Here is a 21,411-nt window from a genome sequence, read left to right on the forward strand (position 1 = left end):
CTAAATCTGCAGGGTTTGTGTGTTAAATGTGTGCGAATGAAACAAAACACAAGTCCAGGTCTGTTTTTGATGAGAAAACAACATAACATAGATCAGAAAACAGTGACCTATATAATCCTTTGATAGTTTTCGGTAATATGACTGAACGCTGCCGAGCAAAACAAGTCCGTACACTCCTGACACCGTAAACCTGCCGTGTAAAACTGTCATGCCGCGCGGACGTCAATATAACGTACAGTTCGCCGAGATGCATCCGAAACCCCCGGCAGACCGTAAACAGCATATCTGGCCGTCATGCCACACCATACCGCAGGGACCACTCACTTTGACACACCGTGACATAAGAGTGGCACCGCATACCTGCATGACATCTCTGCCCGGGTGACATGCGAACCTCCGGCGCCCCCCCACCACCCTCATGCCAGCTCGCCAGGGACGGGACGGGGGAGAGGGGGGGAGAGGGGGGACGCCGGGACAGTAACATGAGCCAGCAGCAGTCATACTCCCGGAGGTGTGACGTGGATATAAAGAGGCTCGCTCACGTTAGTGGAGCAGACGCAGACTCAGGGGACGAGGGAGAGGATAGAGACAGCGGGCAGAGCCTTGGCAAAGGAACCGAAAAAGAAAGAAAGAAAGACAGAGAGCATCCGGCGCCTGGGACGATGGGACTGCACAGCGTGGAAGAGCTGGTAAGACACGAGAGAATGAAAGAGCATCTGGAGCGGACGGGCAGTTGGACGGGCACATGTCATTGTCTTTATTTAGAGCAGATCTGTTTATTCCTGGTTGAAGCGGCGTCAGCTCAAGTTTGCTTTAATATTTTATTTATAATTTACTGCATGACATAAAATGATGGATAGTTTAATTTGGTTCATCAAGTACATATAAAATTTAAACAAGATCTCTTCTTACACTTAATAATCATGATTAATGGGCGACAGTAGCTCAGTTGGTAAGAGCCACTTGAGTAGAAGGTCCAGCTCCCACGGATGAATGTTGTCATTTTGTCCTTGGGCAAGACACTTAACTCACCTTGCCCCCAGTGTCTGTGTAGACTGGTGTGTGACTGTGTGAAGCGCTTTGAGCCTTGAAGGTGGAACAACGCAACATTTTTGTGGGTTGTGAATTTGGTTTAATCCAAATTTAGAGTTACTCTAACCTTTTGACGCACTTATAAGGTATAAGACTTTTGATAACAATTTTATATATATATATATATATATATACATCTATTAGGGTACAAACGGTACAAAAATCAGTTTGGTACGTACTTCGGTTTTGAGGTCACGGTTCGGTTCATTTTCAGTAAAGTATGGGAACAAAAGGCAAAACCATTTAAACCAACAATTTATTTTAACATTATACAAACGGGAAAATAAATGCAAAGTGCTGCTTCGTAATACTAATAAGTTAAATAAAATATTCTCAAATAAGCAAATAAACAAATGTATGAAATGTTATAAAAAACTTAAAATCCTTTCAAAACGTAAAGCGCAGCACTAACAGTTCCAGCAGGAAGTTTTACTCAGTCTTCAGATTTCTTCAGATTTCTGGCCAGAAAAAAACAACTTGTCCAACTATAACTATAAAGTACTGCGGGAAACACTGCCCCCCCAATCACGGATGAGCCGAGTCTTCCATGTAGCTGCACATGTAGTGGCAGAAAGTAAACACACACGAATTGAAACAGTTCGACATGAATACATGAACCGATTCACCTCTAACATCTTTACATTTCTAGATGCACAGTGAATTAACAACAGTGTTCAAGTAGGATTAAGAATACAAATATAAGCATAAATAAATGAGGGTGAATGTGGTTAGAGCGCTTGTTCACCAAGTTCTGTTGTTGTGTCCTTGGGCGTCACACTTCACCCACTTTGCTTAGTTTGAACCAATACTTAGCCATAGAAGTTATTTATTCGACCTTCTGCAGTTCGTCTCTCACCTTATTACATAAAAAAGGCAAAAAATCGCCTCACTATTGTAAAGAAATTGTAAACAAAATAAATAGTGAGCACCATATAGTGAACGATAAGATGATATTGTAATAACCGTGACAGGCCTGTGCCCCAGGGCAGCTGTGGCTACAGTAGAATCTTACACCAAATATGGAGAGAATCAATCCTGACGACAGTGAACCTGCACAGCCCATTATAAGAACCAAACATTCTTGTGACGTGTCAGGTGTGACCCTGGCACTGAGCAGAGACCCTGACAATAACCCACACTTCACTGGAACTCAGACTCAGATGGATGGACAGAGAGAGAAAGAGAGAGAGAGAGAGATGTAGGGCTGTAGAGATAGAGAAATAGGTAGAGAGAAAGAGAGACAGAGAGTGATAAAGCTAGATATATATATATAGAGAGAGAGATCGAGAGTTAGAGAGATTGAGAGAGACAGAAAGAGAGATAGATAGACAGAGAGATGGAGATAGAGATAGAATGAGTGATAGATAGAGAGATCGAGAGACAGACAGAGACAGATAGAGAGATCAAGAGAGAGAGAGATAGATAGGTAGATAGAGAGAGATAAATAGAGTTAAACAGAGATAGATACTTGAGTGATACTGAAGGAAACTGAGTAACAAGTGTAGATCCAGTAGAACTTGTAGGTGAACGTTAGACCCTCATCATCAGAAGACCCACTAGTCAGAAAATCACTCCCTCTTCTATTGGTTTGTCAGCAACATTTCTCTTGAACAATTGAATGTATATTTGATGAAAGCAACAGGGAATAACCCCTGGATATCAGGGAAGAATTAGTAAACTTTTGGATGTTTACCAATTAAAAATGGCTGCAACATCAACATTTTTAGAGATATTGACAGGAAAACACATAATCATGCATCAGCATTAGCTAAGGCCAGAATTACTTAATTAGTTGGTTTACAAACCCACCAATGCTATATTAAAAGAAAAAGATTTAACATAAAATTGAAATGAAGGTTGTAGAGCTCGAATTACTGAACATTTTGCAAGTTGTTGCCTGAAAATCAGACAATTCTTAACCCTGTTCCACTTAAGATGCCATTTCCACACAAATCATTATTTCCTCAAACATTTTTGCTGTATTTTAAGGGTTTAATATATTTATAACTTTTAATATTCACTTTTTAAAATATTTAAAACTTGAAATACAATTTCATTTGTAACAATTTGTAACAAACATGGATTTTCTGACTAGAGGCTCTTCTGATGATAAGGCTGACCCCAGGTGAACACACAAGTCATGTTACAGTCACTTCCTGTCACATGGTCTCCTGATGGGCGGAGCTCTGAGTGAGGAGAGCAGGAGGAGGTCAGGGTAATAAGATAAATCCACTGAATATGTTTAATGCAATACTGTGGAACCTTCCAGACAAAGCAGTAACATCTCCATGGAGAAAAGCAAAAGTGACATAGTGCACTGGAGTCTTATCCTGGTTCTGACAGTATACTGGATTGTGAACTCAGGCTTTTTAACAGGCTTCTAACAACAAAAAACACATATTTACTTATATTCAAGTAAGAACATGAGCCTGTGGAGCTCTGTCACAGCTTCAGTGAAAGGCGTTATTAATCAAAACATGACGGAGTTTCTTATTTTTTTGTTTTCCCTCTCACCCTTACCCTCTTACGTCTCTTCTGTTTTATTACTTACCTACACACACACACACACACACGTGCGCACACACACACACACACACACACTTGCCCTCTCGTATAAGAAAAACAGAAGCCATTCTTATCGTCTCATCACCCCTTCATACTTTGATGTACGCACTCAAATCAAAATATCTAATGTTTTTACTGTTTGTTCTGTCTGTAATATCATAAGGGAAAATAATAATAATAATAATAATAATAATAATACGACAGTCTCACAGTGTCAAATTTAGTTTAAGAGCAACACAAACAGCCACAGAGGTGCACAGCTTTATTTTATTTCTACCAGGTATCCCCAGGTTTGACTACCCCAAATTTAAGACCGTTTTAAGACCACTTGAACAAAAATTAAGACCAACATCGCACCCATTCTGCGGATGAAAAACACCAGAACGAATTCAAATAATGACCATTACTCACTGCTTTAAATCACAAAAAATAATTTTATTTTAAAACCTCATTCAGAACTCATTTATAGTAGTATGCGTTGCTTGTAAAATGACCAAAAAATCATTTGGGTCAAGTGGTAACGGAGGGAAACAGGGGCAGATTTTTGACATTCAAATGTCTCTTATTCAGAAACTAGAGGGACTATTGAAATAAGTAAAGTATCAGAATGTAGGAAAGAGTTACACTCCAACAGGGTCAAGTTAAACCTGTGATATTCTTTCAAGATGTTGACAAAAAATTTAAAAACTCATGTCGGTAACGGAGGAAATGAAATATGCAGCACTTTTTGGGCAATAAATCCAAACAGTGATAACTCTTGGTTCTCACTTCCATATCCTTAACAAACTGGTTTGAATATTTGCTTCATATAGTTTTCTACCATATGGTACAAGATTAGGTGGAAAAACCTCTTACTTTTTGAGTCATGAGATTTTTGATTAAGAAAGGTCATGGTAACGGAGGGAAAAGTAACGGAGGGAAAATTGTGCAAACAAGTAGAAGGTGCAGGATTTTACATCATTTGTCGCTTTTTTCTTCCGAATACTTGGAATGGAATAACACAAGATATGATGAAATACATCCATTTATTTACATGATTTGCAGGTCTTTGAAATTTGGGAAATCATTTTTGTTCCATGTTTCATACATGGTCTGTTTAAAATGTATGGAACTTTAGAACCAAAAATGGTACAGAAAAAGGTCAACAGTTTCATAAACTAGAGTACATATGTATCTGTTCAATACATTTTTATATCAGATGTATTAACTTGAAGTTTTGGCCTTGCTGTTTACTTCTGCTTGACTTGGCCCTTTTATAACATTCTGACAAGACAAACAAAGTATTGTTTGTTCATACTCCAAATTAGACGTTGATTCCCGGTACAAGATTTCATGTTGTTCTTTTTTTTCCTCCCTTCATTTATCATTGAACTGCAGCCCGGATGAGTTTACAAAAAAATAGGCTAATGAAATTTAAGACCTTGACAACATAATTTAAGACCTTAATTTAGGAACATGAAATTTAAGACCTTTTGAAGACTTTGAAGACTTTGCGGCTTCTCTGTTATAGATATAAACATTATTACTTAAATATCTTGGTAGAATTTGAGTCGTTTTGAGGAAGTTGACACTCTTACTAGATCTGTCACTTGAGTTCACACAGGCTCAGTAAGACCTCTGCGGTGAGAAATCAGGATACTGCATCTACAGGCCTCAGAATCCTGGACAGAATCAGAAAACGCCCAGTGAGAGTCTTCTGGTTTCTCATAACCGTGATAACTCGCTTTTCCGGGAGACTGAAACCAGAACACTGCGTCTACACGGACACGCACATAACCAGGATAGTCCAAAAACCTGATCATAACGGGGATAGTGGAGCACATGGTTACACGCTCATTATCTCCATCATCAGTGTCTCGTTATAAAGCCGCTAATCCGAGCTCTCGTTGTGGTAGAGGAGTGTTTTGGTGTTGCTGGCAGGATCCGTGCTCATAAAACCAGATTAAGGTTTATTGCCTTGGGAGAGTTGTTAAACAGGAGTTTGTTGGTGATTAGTGTCAGTGAGAGTGAATGATGGGCGAGGCTGCGTGCAGATCGGGCACGAGGCAGCTGTCAGGCCCCTGCTGTGCTAATGCGGGAGCTGTTAGTCTGTGTACATTCTCCACACGGCTCCTCATCGCAGCTCGTGGTCAAACGTCAAGACCCCCTCACCGCCATCTCAGCTCGAACTGGAGAGTTTGCTGTTTTTATTTAAACTGTACACAGCAAAAACTGGAGGGTTAAAACTTCAGGGTAAAATATTTCACTCAGTGTTTCAATCTAGCTAAGTTAAGATGACTTGAATTGTTGAAAAGTTGAAGATTTATCATGATTTGAGTAAAATGATCTGCCAGTGGAATAAGACGTTTTGTACTTAAGATATGAAAATGCATCTTGTTACACTTAAAATAAGAAAAACAACAACTTTTTGCACTTAAAATAAGACAAACAAAAAAAAAATGTTGCTTGAACAATAATAATAATTTTTAAAAAAAACACACATTTATTATTCTTTATTATTTTTTTGGTAGATCATTTTGCTTTTCAAGTTGAATCGACTCAAATAAAGTCAAACGTTCTTAATTTAAGTCATTTTAACTTACCTAGATATTGTTTTTTTCCAGTGCTCAGAGTTGTTTTTAACACAAAAAGTGTTATTTTATATTTTATTTGAAAGTTAAATGAGGGTTCAAGTTGCGGTTATTTGTTATTTCTGACTTGATATGGTTGAAGTTCCCCTAGTGTTCTCCTATTGTTCTCTCAACTCCCATTAGTGTTAATTTGGCTCCTCCCACCCACCACTTCAAACTCCCGTGAGAGAAGACCAATTTGAACCAGTTTTGTTCATAATTTCATCTTAAATTAACTAAAATAAAGTGTAAAAATAAAACACCTCTGTGTGTTGTTTAGTTAAATTAGGATAACCCCACAAGGTGTTATCCATTTACTCTCAAAACATTAATATAACTCTTCATTTCGGGGTTAAACAGGAAATATGGTCCCGTGTTACTTAATTAACATTTCCAAAAAATGTGAAATTAACTCTAGAACAGATTGGACTCATATAAACCCTGAGAAAATGTTCAAATTTATCCCGTGAGAGTCAATTTTAACACTCCACTTTTTGCCGTGATATTCACAAAGATTACGTGAAGGTGCGTTGTGTGACTTTTCTGGTGGAGGATCTGTCAAATTGTCTGGAATGTTTCACAGTATGGCGTTAATCCTTTCTATCTTCACTGAGACCAAACCAGAGCAAGTCACAGGTCAGATCTGTGGAGAGGCGACCCCGCTCACAGTCAGAACGCCTGATTTCCTTGGCATTTTTGAGCTGTAAAACCACCTGTAACTGAATAAATGTAAGGTAGAGCTGTTTAATGCCATACTGTGGAACATTCTAAACAGAGTAATGACATCTCCATGGAAACAAGAAGGCGACAGACCCCCATCTAAAAGGTTATCTTGCATTTCCTCAAGAGCACGAGTTTGTATTTACTTAAAAACGTGCAGAACTCTTAGTATGAGTTTGCTCGCCTCTCCGCAAATCTGATATGTAACTTGGCACTGTGGCGTCGCCCGCTGTCTCCGTAGAGATAAAAACATGTAATGCCATACTGTGGGACATTTCAGGCAACATCTCTACGAAGAGAAGCAGGTGGCGGACCCTCCATCAGGGCGCCACAGTCATAACTTCATGGTGTCATTTTCAGTTTTAAAGAGTATTTATTTTTATTTGTTTGTAATTATGTTATTTGAATTCACTTTTTTTGTCATTTTCCAATAACAAGGGCATCATATTTGGGATCAAAACAATAACTTTTTATTCACATTGGTGGTTTCCCTTTGTGAGTTTTGAAGTCCACACATGAACCGGAGCCAAACTCGGGCTGTTCAGGAGAATAAAACAGTGTGCACCACCGCCATCTAGTGACCACAATCATACAACGCAGTTTCAACTAAATCTAAATCGGAATCATTGCTTTAACCACAATCAAGCTTTTAAAGGGGCTGTACGTGATTTTTACTTCTTAAAAATGTGAAAAACAAATGTAAATGTGCACCGGGGACTCGATTTGATTGTTTTATGGGAGTGTCAGATGATAAAGTCGATCTGGGATGTAGTGTGTCTCTGTTGTGGGCGGACCTCATCTCCCAGTCCACTGCTTTGTCTTCTGGGGCTACTTGTAAATCTGAAAGCTCTCAGAGATGTCATCCAATTTCTCCTGATGCTGGCTGGAAAAACTATAATGTCAAAATGAGTTGGGAATGATGCCGCTTCTGTCCAAATGCGGAAGAATTTCAGATCTGAGACGGTGACTTTAGAACAGTTAAGATATTGTCTTAGTAAATACATTCTTTTTAAAAAATTGGAAATGCTCTGGACTGTTTGAAAATGAAAAGGATAGTGGTATAATATTTATAAAATTATTATTAAGTTAAAATTGAGTCTCACAGAATCAGTTTGAACATTTTCTCAGGGTTTATATGAGTCCAATCTGTTCTAGAGTTAATTTAACGTTTTTTGGAAATGTTAATCAAGTAACACTGGACCAAAGTGCCTGTTTAACCCCAAAATCAAGAGTTATATTAATATTTTGAGAGTAAACAGATAACACTTGCAGAGTTATTCTGATTTATCTAAACAACACACAGAGGTGTTTTAGTTTTACACTTTATTTTAGTTTAATTAAGATGAAATTATGAACAAAACTGGTTCAAACTGTTCTTCTCTCGCAGGAGTTTGAAGTGGTGGGCAGGAGAAGCCAAATTAACACTAAGGGAAGTTGAATTAACACTAAGAGAAGTTGAATTAACTTCAACCAGATTAACTCTGCCTTTTGTGTTAAAAACAACTCAAATATTTCACCCTGACATTTTATCCCTTCAGTTTTTGCTGTGTAGTTGGTGCATTTGATCTGTCATTTATTTCATCGAATGATTATGCTCTTCATCATGTGCTGTTTCTATAAATACATAATGCACAATAAATATTAAAAAAAGAAAAGTGCTGTGGTGCAAAAACTCAACTCTAGTCAAGTTAAAATGACTTGAATTAAGAACATATCTTTCACTTGATAAATAAAATGATCCACCAATGGGACAAGACTTTTTGTAGTTAAAATATGAAAACACATCTTGCTTCACTTAAGATAAACAACAACTCTTTGCTCTTCAAATAAGACAAAAAAATCCAATATTGCTTGAATTAAGAAGAACACACTTATTCCACTGGTAGATCATCTGACTTGTCAAGTTGAATTTACTCACATCAAGTCAAATGTTCTTAATTTAAGTAATTTTTACTTCCTTATATATTTCTTCTTGCAGTTTATGCATTGGGGCCGTCCTAATAGGCTCTTTTCACTCTTAAGTCTCAAAACGGCCAGACTTTTGGAAACATGCAGATGACGACTTCTTTTGGGCTCTGTTGGTTCTGATAAAATCTGTTAAAACTGAGAAAATGGCCTGGTTTTCTTCATCTAGATGTCTTTTATTCTTTTTTTTTTTCCTTTTATAAATTGTTTATTCATTTGTGTATTCTAATTTGTCTTCAGACTTCATTGTAGCGTTCCGTTATGTTCGGCAGATCAACAGTTACAACCAGCTTAGGGTGATCAGATTTTCAAAATCAAAAACTGGGACAGAACTGGCTTAACTGGAACTACAAAAGGAGAGCTGACTTGTAGTTTTAAAGTCACTCACACATAAAACTCTCATGATTCTGCTCCTGAAAATGTTCTGTTTAAATCCGTTTTGTATTTTTTCTTGAGTTTTCAGACCATCTTAGAACTTTTTTGTCTGTGCGTGTTAACGTTTGCATTGTGTCACGGAAACTGAACATTCCACCAATAGAAATACGCATTATTAGGGTGACCAGACATCTCTATTTACTCGGGACAGTCCCAGGTTTGAGTCCTGTGTCCCCTGTCCCAGCAGATTTATGTAAAACCAGTGATTTGTTTCAGTTTTATACGAAAAATGTCCCTGGTGTCCCTTTTTTTGACCAATTTGACACCTGCCAACGAAAATATGACTTTACTGACTCATGTTATCGTGAATAAGTCATGAATGGGTCAAGTGCAGAACAATTTTCTTGATGTTGAAGATCTGGTCACCCTGTGCTGTAAAGATCACACGCCAAAGTATCCATATCTAACGTAAACATACTGGTGAGACACATGTGGGTGATGTACGGCGCCGTTTTCTCAGCTGGTCACATTCATTTATGGCTGTCGCTCTTCTGTCTCTCTCTGCGCCGGCTCAGGTGACCGGGAAGAGGTCAGAGGGCAAGGAGGCGGAGAACTTCCCGGGAGGCGTGTACGAGGCGGCCGTCAATCAAGAGAAGCAGGATGATCGGAAGTCGCACGGTCCCCTGATGGGCGGGGCTCTGTGCGAGGAGAGTGACAGCGGCGGCGAGCAGGAGGAGGTCAGCGTGGCCGCACTCAATGTAAGAACCACATCTGATCAGAATACAAAATATGTTTTAAAGAGACGATATTTCAACATTTTTTATCCAGGTCATAATGTTGTTTCTTCCACCGACTGTTTTTCTCCATTTGACAGTGATTTTAAATTTGACAAACTAATCAATGCCGTTTTAAAATCTTTTATCCAAAGCTGTGCACATTTTTATTTCATTTTTATTTCATCCTGTAACGCAAAGTGTTTTTAAACTCCATACACCTTCACTAGATTTACTGCCTGACTTGGTGCACCAGCGGATATTAGAGACTTTTTCTTCATTATCTCAACTGAACAAATGGTAAAACAGACATTTGTAAAAAATAAAAAGTAAGAGTAAAAAAGTACCGAAGAGTAAAACTGCACTAGAGGAGACCAAGACGTGTCCAAGACCACAGGGTCCCGAGACCAGGACAAGACCAAGAGCTCTGAGGGCCGAGACCGAGATAAGACCAAGACTTTTAAAGGTCGAGACAGAGACAAGATCAAGACTTTTAAAGACCGAGACCAAGACAAGACCGAGATTTTGAAAGACCTTAGGCCGAGACTTTTAAAGATCAAGCCAAGACCATGACTTTTATAGGTTGAGACTGATACAAGGTTAAAACTTTTAAAGACCGAGACAAGACCAAGATTTTTAAAGACCGAGACCAAGAAAAAGCAAGAGGTTTAAAGACTGAGACAAGATCAAGACTTTAAAAGACCGAGACAAGACTGAGACCACGGCCCATTGAGACCAAATCAATTTTAGATTAGAATTTTAGAAATCTATCTCCATTTTATCTGATTAATGTTAATTTAAGCTTAAAATAAGCCAAGCAAACTGCACTGCACTGAAACACTCTGTGCCCCTTTTTTGGACCCACACTTTGAGAATCCCTCCTTTAATCCCACTTCCATAAGCATTTCACAGAAAACGACTTCAAAGTGAATCAAGTGGGGTTTTTTTTCAAGTTCATAACATTTACAGTTACATATTCTTACTGGTTTTGCAGTGATATTGAGCCTCTGCACATTTACTCACCATAATGAAATATGATCGCACTCGTCGAGTGTCAGACCTCGAGTCCAACACAAGACCAAGAACAAGCACCATCAAGACTGAGACAAGACTGAGTCCAAATATGCTCGAGTCTGAAACGAGAGTAAACACAAGACCAAAACTATAATAAAGACTGGTTGACAAGACCAATTGAGACCAGTTGACAGTAAAAGCTTCCAGTAAATGACATCACGAGGTGGAACAGAGCATCTTGAGCTTTAGAAATGTAGACAGACTAATGTGTGAATGAAACAAAACACAACTCCAAGTCTGTTTTTGAGGAGGAAACAACATTCTAACATGTCTAAAAGTTCACACAAGTCTATTCGGTGTAATACAGGACCTTTAAAAACAGGATTATTACACAATTTTTTGTGTTGCTGTCTAATGATCCATGATCTCAAATACGTGTTTTTTTTAGGATTTAGAAAAGTGCACAATGTACCTTTCACTTTTATTCATGCAAATATCACTGCTTTCTTATTATGCTTTTTATTTTACTGCTCAAAAACACCTTGGAACAACATTAAAAACTGGTTTGTCTCATACTGTGGAGCATTCCAGAAAAAACAATAATGTCTCTGTGGAGAAAATCAGTTGGCGATGTAGAAAAGTTACACAACGCAACATTAAATATCTACTTTTCTATTTCTTTTGTTAATTACAGTATATTTTTAGCAATAGACAAGCTTTAAGTGGATTTAAGTGGGTTAAGTTTCGGTCTATCACGGCCCGGCGTCTGGTTTTAACCTCTTGTGTCTCTATTCCGTCAGACTGATAAAACGGGTCGGCTCAGGCTGGACACTGTGGACGACCTGTTCAACATTCTACAGCTGAGGAAGAGGAGGAGGGAGAGGAAGGCCCCCACCAAGAAGAGGCCACAGCCCGCCGCCGAGACTCTGGTCAGAACTCTACTACTGCTACAGTATTAAAGATTTGCCTTTTTGACTGACAATGCTCCGTCACCTGCTTGTTTCTATGGATACGTCATTGCTCTACCTGGAATTTAGGATTACAGTTGTCATCAGTAAAATCTAGATTTGACCGGAGTCTGTTTTCTTCTTGCAGCCCGTGTATGTGGATGAAGACATGTTTCTGAACGCAGCCATGGAGAACAAACTGCCCGTCGTGGAGAAGTACCTGTCTGATGGAGGAGACCCGAACGTCACTGACAATGTGAGTTTACACTGACCTGTAACTTGGTCAGGTTTGGTCTCCGTGCAGATTGAAAGGTTTAATACAATACCGTGAAACATTCCAGACAAAGTTTACACAATGCACCTTTAATATACAGTGTGAAAAACCTGTGACGCCTTTTGTTCCTCTTAGTTCCAAAGAAGCGCTCTGCACAAAGCCTCCTTCAAAGGTCACACAGAGGTCATGAAGAGGCTGCTGGACGCCGGGGCTGCTCTGGAGAACACAGACAAGGTACTAGTGTCAATCTGAAACAGCCGTGTTTTTATATGTTATTAGTTTCCTTTTCAGACCTAGAGTTTTGTTTCATACCTGACAGTTTCGACTGCTCTAAAACTCTAGGTGTGAAAAAAGAAACTAATAACATAAAATATCTAAAGACCAAATGAATCTCATTGGACTATTACATGTTTTTATATAGTTGAGTTTACTGGTGCCAGAAGGGGGCGCCAAAGGCTGATCATTATCAAGCAACAACTCAAACAAGGCACATACTTTTAAGTTAAACAATGTTAAATATAAGTGTCCAAATATATTTTAAAGAACAAAATACAAACTTGGAGCCTCACTGTGCAAGATTTCAACCAAATAAATCAACTCAAATGTTTTCTCTTCCATAAATACATTTAGTTGGATCTACTTTATTGACTAAATCTGTTCACAGGACGGAGTAAATGGTCACATTTTTCTATAGCACTTTTCCACCTTCCAGGCACTTTACAACAAGGAACCACTCACCCATTCACACACCAGTGTACACAGACACTAGGGGCAAGGTGGGTTAAGTGTCTTGCCCAAGGACACAACGACAGCCTTCATCTGTGGGAGCTGGAATCACACCAGCCAACCTGTGGGTCAGTGGATCTGACCGCTCACCCAATGATGTTTATGTCAAGAGTGGGATTTGAACCACTAACCTTCAGATCAGTGGACACACGCTCTACCAACTGAGCTACTGCTGCCCCTATGTATGACTTAGTGTTTCTGCTCTCAGCTGGATGCCACGGCCGTGCACTGGGCGTGCAGAGGGGGCAGTCTCCCCGCTCTGCAGCTCCTCCTCGACCAGGGCGCCAAGTTCACCTCCAGAGACAAGGTACCACCAGGAGAACACTCACTGGACACAAGCACCATACTGGCCCCTATAACACACACACACACACACACACACACACACACACACACACACACACACACACACACACACACACACACACACACACACACACACACACACACACACACACACACACACACACACACACACACACACACAAACACACACACACACACACACAACACACACACACACACACAACACACACACACACACACAACACACACACACACACACACACACACACAAACACACACACACACACACACACACACACACACACACACACACACACACACACACACACACACACACACACACACACACACACACACACACACACACACACACACACACACACACACACAACACACACACACACACACAACACACACACACACACACACACACACAAACACACACACACACACACACACACACACACACACACACACACACACACACACACACACACACACACACACACACACACACACACACACACACACACACACACACACACACACACACACACACACACACACACACACACACACACACACACAACACACAACACACACACACACACACACACACACACAACACACACACACAACAACACACACACACAAACACACACAAACACACACACACACACACACAAACACAAACACACACACAGGCAGTTTATACAGATTTTATGGGACAGTGCACATCAATTAATCTGTGTTATAAACTTGTAGTCAACTTTGTACTAGCAGAGTTTTTTCTTCTACAAAAAAAATCAGTATCAGTTACTATGAAATAACATGTAATACTGAATGCCATTAAAGGTTGAGTAAAGTACACTGCATGAAGAGTACAGGGGAATAAAGTCACATTTAGGTTAAGTAACATTAATATTATAAATATTGTGAGACTAAGATTTATACTTTTTGATATTTAACAGGTGTTGTGTTCCTTTAATAATTTGCATATTTTCACAGACTAAAAGTAGAAATATCTATGAGTGTATCTGAGTGTTTGTCCTCGTGTTTGTGTCCAGCTGCTCAGTTCTCCTCTGCACGTGGCCGTCAGGACTGGACACAGTGAGTGCGCCGAGCATCTCATCCACTGTGGAGCCGACGTCAACGCCAGAGACAGGGTCAGGACACAACTACTGCAATTCACTGTAGATAGAAATATATATAAATATATACATATGTACATATATGTGCTAAGATGAGTCGGATAAAGAATATCAAACTTAATTAGAGTTGTTTTCACTTGGATAGAGAAAACCTCCTGAATCCTGAGCTTTTACACAATATTATTCTTTAATATATAGTATAAAGGTATGAGGAAACTGCTTTTAAAATAAAAAATATTTTCTTTTTCATTTGATTCACAAGATTTTTAGTATAGATCAAATACTGTAAATGAACCAAAACTCGGAAAAACTATTCAAATCAAAATACATTCTGCATTCAAGTCATTTTCATTTGTTTGGTGACATAATGATGATGATGATGATGATGATGAAGTTTAGATGTCATGTGTGTGTTGTGTGCAGGATGGAGACACGCCCATGCACGACGCCGTGAGGATCAACAGGTTTAAAATGATCAAACTGCTCATGATGTACGGAGCCAGTCTCAACACCAAAAACAGCGTAAGTGTCTGAATGCTCCAAGCTGGAGGCTTTAATGTGACGTCACGTGTCATAGTCTGTGGTTAAACACTGCTGCGTTTCACATCGCTACATTTTATAGGTCAGTATTATTTCATACAGATGAGGGCATCTGAAATGAATATTGTTCAGCTGCAGATTTTTGTTATAATACAGCCTGGTCTTGGGTTTAGTCAATAATAGAAATGATCAGGTTCAATATTAGGAATTTACCTTTCTGTAATTTCATTCAGTCTGTATTGAAAATCCATTCTGTATTTTTTCTTGAGCTTTCAGACTATCTTAAACTTTTTTAGACAATGCTTATGGGTCCGGTCAAGCAGTAACGGAGGGAAACAGAGGCAGATTTTTGACATTCAAATGTCTCTTATTCAGAAACTAGAGGGACTGTTGAAATAAGTAAAGTATCAGAATGTAGGAAAGAGTTACACTCCAACAGGGTCAAGTTAAACCTGTGATATTCTTTCAAGATGTTGACAAAAAATTTAAAAACTCATGTCGGTAACGGAGGGAATGAAATATGCAGCACTTTTTGGGCAATAAATCCAAACAGTGATAACTCTTGGTTCTCACTTCCATATCCTGAACAAACTGGTTTGAATATTTGCTTCATATAGTTTTCTACCATATGGTACAAGATTAGGTTGAAAAACCTTTGACTTTTTGACTCATGAGATTTTTTATTAAGAAAGGTCATGGTAACAGAGGGAAAAGTAACGGAGGGAAAATTGTGCAAACAAGTAGAAGGTGCAGGATTTTACATCATTTGTCAGTTTTTTTTCTTCTGAATACTTAAATATTACTTCAAAATGAAAGGAAACTATTTCTATAAAACATGTCAGTCCTTCCAAGCAAATTTTTATCATTTTAAATACCTTTTTTTTTTTTTAAATCATGTACCTTCATCAACAGTTCAAAGATGGAATAACACAAGATATGATGAAATTCATCCATTTATTGACATGATTTTCAGGTCTTTGAAATTTGGGAAATAATTTTTGTTCCGTGTTTCATACATGGTCTGTTTAAAATGTAACTTTAGAACCAAAAATGGTACAGAAAAAAGGTCAACAGTTTCATAAACTAGAGTACATATGTATCTGTTCAATACATTTTTATATCAGATGCATGAACTTGAATTTTTGGCCTTGTTGTTTACTTCTGCTTGACCGGGCCCTTATGCTAATCTGAGCATTGTGTCTCCATGGTAACTACATGCACAACACCCCCAGCACAATGTCACAGCAAAGTATCAGTTGGAGGTTTTCAGATTGTACAATGACATAGTTAAGCTCACCTCAGTGTTGTGATCCGTGTACTGACTGAGCTGTTGTGATCCCGCAGGACGGAAAAACTCCACTGGAGACGCTTTACTCTTGGCAGAATGGAGCCAAGAGCCTTTTATGCAACGAAGAGAAGCCCAGCGCCTGGATCTGAGCCAGGATCAGAGCCGGAGCTGGAGCGTGCGGGGCCTCCTCACAATCACACAGAATCAACACGTCTTTCTGAAGCCTCGGGTCCGTTCTGTTGTGCTCTCGAGCGCCGCAGAGTCGGGTGAGCCACTTTTATCTGACCAGAGACACTTTTACCAGACCTTTTTTTTTTGTTCAGCGGGGTTAGATCTGTCGCTGTAGGTGAAGCCGACAGCAAAGTGGAGTCAAACAGTGCGTAGAAAACAGTTTTGATTCATAAACGGGAGAAACGACCGACAATTTCACGTGTTCGAGTTCGTTCGCGTCAGTGTGAGGACGTGGGAACTCCAGTGATCTGCTTTATGGAGGTTGTATTTTGACACATGTTTAATGACTAACGGATTAAGGCATGCACATTTTAGTTTGAAAGAATTGTGTCAAAACATTTTTTTAAAATTGTCAGAATTGTCATTGAATATTGCAGCCCAACTTTAACCCCAACTTTAATATCTGGGGAAATGGCAATAACAGTGATTCTTAACCTAAGGGCCACCCAAGAGTTTAATAAATTTAATATGAGACTGGGCCCCAAGTTACTTTTTACAGAAAAAAGTCAGGCCCCAGGGTTAAAATTGTTAAAGAAGCCCTGATTTAGAACATGTGTGTATTATCAGGGCTGAGAACATAAAAGACTGAATCAATATTTAGATCTTTTTCTAGGCATTTATAGAAAGGCTGTGTTCTGTCTGTATTTGCTGAAATCTTATCACACAAAGGACCAGACCAGACCTCAGAGAAGTTGATTTTTCTAAGCACAGATCCATCTTAATTCTGGTACACGTTGCTGGATAATGAACCTTTTCTTTATTTATTTGAAGCTGAGATTAGTCAGCGGTGTTGCTTGACACATTGTCAGATGCCCTCACAGGTTGGATTAAGTGATTCCATGGATTTTTTTTTTTTTCTTAGATTTTAATTTATTTTGTTTATTCGTCAATGATAGACTTATACATTTACAGGGCAATGTCATGTGTTTCATTACCAATGTTTTATTTGATGACCGTGCGTTGTTCTTATATGTTAAGAAATGAAAGAAAGGACAAAGCAAGTTGTATTCTGAATGTTTCTTTTCTTTAAAAAGTCAAGCCAAATTATTTACTCATGATTTTAAAGATACAGTATGTAACATTTACCTAAAAAGACTCAAGTAGAAGCATGAGAATCCAGCGTACTTACTTTGAGCTGGCTTGCATCTCCACAAACCTGATTTGTTTCCATGGAAATGTTGTTCTTTTAGCTGTATGTTCCCCAATATGGTTTTAAAATGTCTGTTTCCATGGAATCAAGCAGGTGACGCACCACCTTCAGAAAGTGACTTACTGTATCTTTAACTGCTTTTAAAAGTCTATATATAGAAGAAACAACAGTTCAAACTAAAAGATGAGCTTGTTGGCTTTGCTGTTAAACACCAAACACTGACAAACACAAATGGGTTGTGTCGATTTATAATAAATAGAGATGAGACAATATCTGAGATCTTGTGAGACAAAAGTGTCTCAAGATTGTGGACATGTGAGAAAAATGATCTTGTGACATTTTTCCACTGTTTTTACATTTGGATTGGACAAAAAGAGTTACGTGTTGCTGAGTTCCATCTCTTTTAGTTACGAACGGCCATACTGGGATGACAACAAAAATATTCCGTCAAATACATCAAAAAATGTAAAATCCCAAAAATGAAAGTGAACCAATCATCTAAATATTTATACAGTATATTAGGTTATATATTGTGTAAAAATCTCTTCTTGTCTCGTTCTCGTGGACACAGTCTCGTATCTCGTCCACAGACTGTAGAAAGAAGTGGACTAAGGGAGTGTGACGTCATCCACTGCGTCCAGCTTCAGTCAAATGAAGCTCAAGAACGTTGGCAGTTATGTGGAGAATTTGGAGCCGAGTTCCAGATCAGAAATAGGGATTTATTTACAGATAAAACTGCAAAATATAAACCACAGGATCATGTAGAGCGGGTTAATACGAACGTTTTAAGACCAAAATATGGAGGCTCGCTGCAGCAGTTACAGAGTTGAGCCGGAAGCACGTCCTTTCCTCAGACTATACGTGACCTTCTGGTTTTTCTGGCTGGTGGTGCACTACGTAACTTTTTGGTTGGGGGTCCGGCACCTGCTTGTTTCTGTGGATATGTCACTGTTCTGCTTGGAATGTTCCACAGTGTGACATGAAACAAAAAATACCCTCCACAAAAAAAGTTAGAAGTTAATGGCAGGATCTCTTTTTCATGGGAATCCAGCTGCCTGACACGATCCCAGACCCGTGATTCTCTGTTATGGTGCAAGTTATAAACATTCGGGAGAAAATAGAGAATTCCGAGGAAAGAAAGGGGTCAGAGTTTAATATCACAGTAGAGACTGAGAAGGCAGAGCTAAAAGTTCAAGCCGTTAAAAAAAGGGAAAAAGAAGCAACTGATGATTTGTGGGTTTAGAGCATGTTTAAAATGGTGGATATTTCAATTGAATTTGTATATCTTCCAATCGATCATTTCTACTTGTATTGTTTAAATGTCATTGTTTATTGTATTCAATGGATTGCTACAATAAATTCAATTTAAACCAGTTTTCATGACTTATGCATATTTATTTAGAATATATTAAAAAGAAAGAAGAAATGGTTACAATAACTTCTGGATGTCGTATATTAAAGATGGACAAAAAATAATTACAGCATTATAAGTCAATCCAGACACATGAGGTACATACATGACTTGAAGTTATAGATTCATGTAAATCAGGGGGGTCAAACTCATTTTGGTCCAGGGGCCGTATCCAACCTACTTTGATCCCAAAGGAGCCGGATCAGAAAACTCAAAAATAACAATAAGTTCAAATATTTGTGCAGAGAAACACAAATCTATTACAGAAATCTTTCTTACTTGATGAACTCTTTCTTTTACAAAATATTATAATTAGTGCTGTCATGCGATTAAAAAAATTGAGAGATTAATTAATTATGATCTGTAATTAATTAATCTAATTAATCTCATTTTAATCTCACCTAAAAATTGCTGAGAAAAGTCTTCAATTTGAGGTATTTTCATTTAAATTCATTATTACATTATTGTGGCAGATCAAAAGACTCATATAGAACCAAAAAAGTGACTTTATAAAGTCATTTATTGTTTAACAAATCTCTCCAAATTGGCTGTTGAGCCCAAGTCTCCATGAATAAGAAACTGTTTGCTGTAAAGTAGCAAAGACGAGGAAATCTGAACATAATAACTTTTGTCTACTTAAAGACAATAAAAAGTCCAGTCTTTCCTTAACCATATTAAAAATATTATCGATAGAGAAATGCTTTATATATGAGATCACTGGTTTTAGTCCTGGTTTTAGTCCTGGTTTAGACCTGCTTTAGTCCTACTTTAGTCCTAGTTTAGTCCTGGAATGGATTAATCCTGGTTTTAGTTCTGGTTTAGTCCTGGTTTAGTTCTGGTTTTAGTTCTAGTTTTAGTTCTGGTTTAGACCTGGTTTAGTCCTGGTTTAAGTCTTGGTGTTAGTTCTGGTTTAGAGGCTCACAGGAGGAAGCGTGGTTTACGCCGTGTACGCGAGAAAACACGATCCACATGCGGCTCACGGGAACACGTCGGTGTCCACGCAGTAACTACGGAAGGAAACGTGGTCCGCGGGTTCTCAGGTTAATGAGGATGATGAAGGTGTGTGTTTGTGTGTGTTTGTGTTTGTGTGTGTTTGTGTTTGTGTGTGTGTTTGTGTGCGTGTCCCCTCATGTGGCAGGTCACTATAGGACAGTAGTGCAGACATCATGAGTCTATGCAGGTTGTTTTCACCAGTGACATTTAAGTTGTAGGCGATATTATATTAGTTATTTTCTTTTATATTTCACGTCGGGAGAAGAATTTCCAAGACACGAATGTGTTTTTACCTGTGCACTGCTGCTCTGTTCTACTGGCTCTTCGACCTCGTCCACTGTGCGACTGACACCGCCAGTGTTAACATGACGTTTACATCGCTCTTACTGCGCGCGTTTTGTGTGGGTTTCCGGCAATGAGAGGAATTACCGAAATAAAAAAATGTATAAATGTGGTTTTTGTGTGTGTGTGTGTGTTATTGTCCCAACAACACATAAAAACAGGTTTTATAATAAAGCAACTCGCATACAGAAACACTAAAGTTAGAGATTAAAAATGAGATTAAAGCGATTAAAAAACATAACGCGCTAAATATGACAGTAATTAATTAATCGCAATTAACGCGATAATTTGACACCCCTAATTATAATATTATGAACAACCTGAAACTTTAAGAAAAATACAATTTCAGCACAATGTTTTAACATGAACTTGTATGTAAATAGGAATAAATAAATTTTTCTTGGAAAATCCTGCACTCGGCTCCACTTTTCTCATGTTGGACATTTTTCTGATGAGGGTGTCACAGTCAACAGTCAAAACGATCGTCCTTTAAGAGCGTTTGGAAAGAGACAAGTCTTCATTTGTGCTGCTCTGGTGGGAGGAGCCACGTACAGAGACGCTGGAGACGCTGCTGTGATAAACACCACAGAAAATTACCAATATTTTAATAGAAAATATAATTAAAATATTTTAGTAGAAAATCAGCCGAGGGCCACATTAAAGGTCTTGGAGGGCCGGATCTGGCCCCCGGGCCTTATGTTTGACACCTGTGAAATAAATGGATGTATTTCATCATATCTTGTGTTATTCAGTCTTTGAACTGTTGATGAAGGTACTTGATTTTTCAAAAAAAAAAAAGTTATTTAAAATGATAAAAATTTGCTTGGAAGGACTGACATATTTTATAGAAATAGTTTCCTTTCATTTTGAAGTAATATT

General features: G+C 38.5%; 1 protein-coding gene across 1 annotated transcript; it reads left to right on the forward strand.

Moving 5' to 3' along the window:
- Positions 1 to 483: 483 nt before the first annotated feature.
- LOC110154516 (ankyrin repeat domain-containing protein 1) lies at positions 484 to 19,078 on the forward strand. The gene is made up of 9 exons (XM_020918509.2): positions 484 to 689; positions 9,902 to 10,084; positions 11,914 to 12,042; positions 12,209 to 12,316; positions 12,470 to 12,568; positions 13,329 to 13,427; positions 14,494 to 14,592; positions 15,001 to 15,099; positions 16,462 to 19,078. Exons 1-9 carry the CDS (start codon positions 663 to 665, stop codon positions 16,552 to 16,554), a joined length of 936 nt encoding a protein of 311 aa, XP_020774168.1. The 5' UTR covers positions 484 to 662; the 3' UTR covers positions 16,555 to 19,078.
- Positions 19,079 to 21,411: the final 2,333 nt, after the last annotated feature.

The sequence above is a fragment of the Boleophthalmus pectinirostris genome, unplaced genomic scaffold (assembly GCF_026225935.1).
Source record: "Boleophthalmus pectinirostris isolate CB_2022bp ecotype Guang Dong unplaced genomic scaffold, ASM2622593v1 HiC_scaffold_5, whole genome shotgun sequence".
Lineage (NCBI taxonomy): Eukaryota > Metazoa > Chordata > Actinopteri > Gobiiformes > Gobiidae > Boleophthalmus > Boleophthalmus pectinirostris.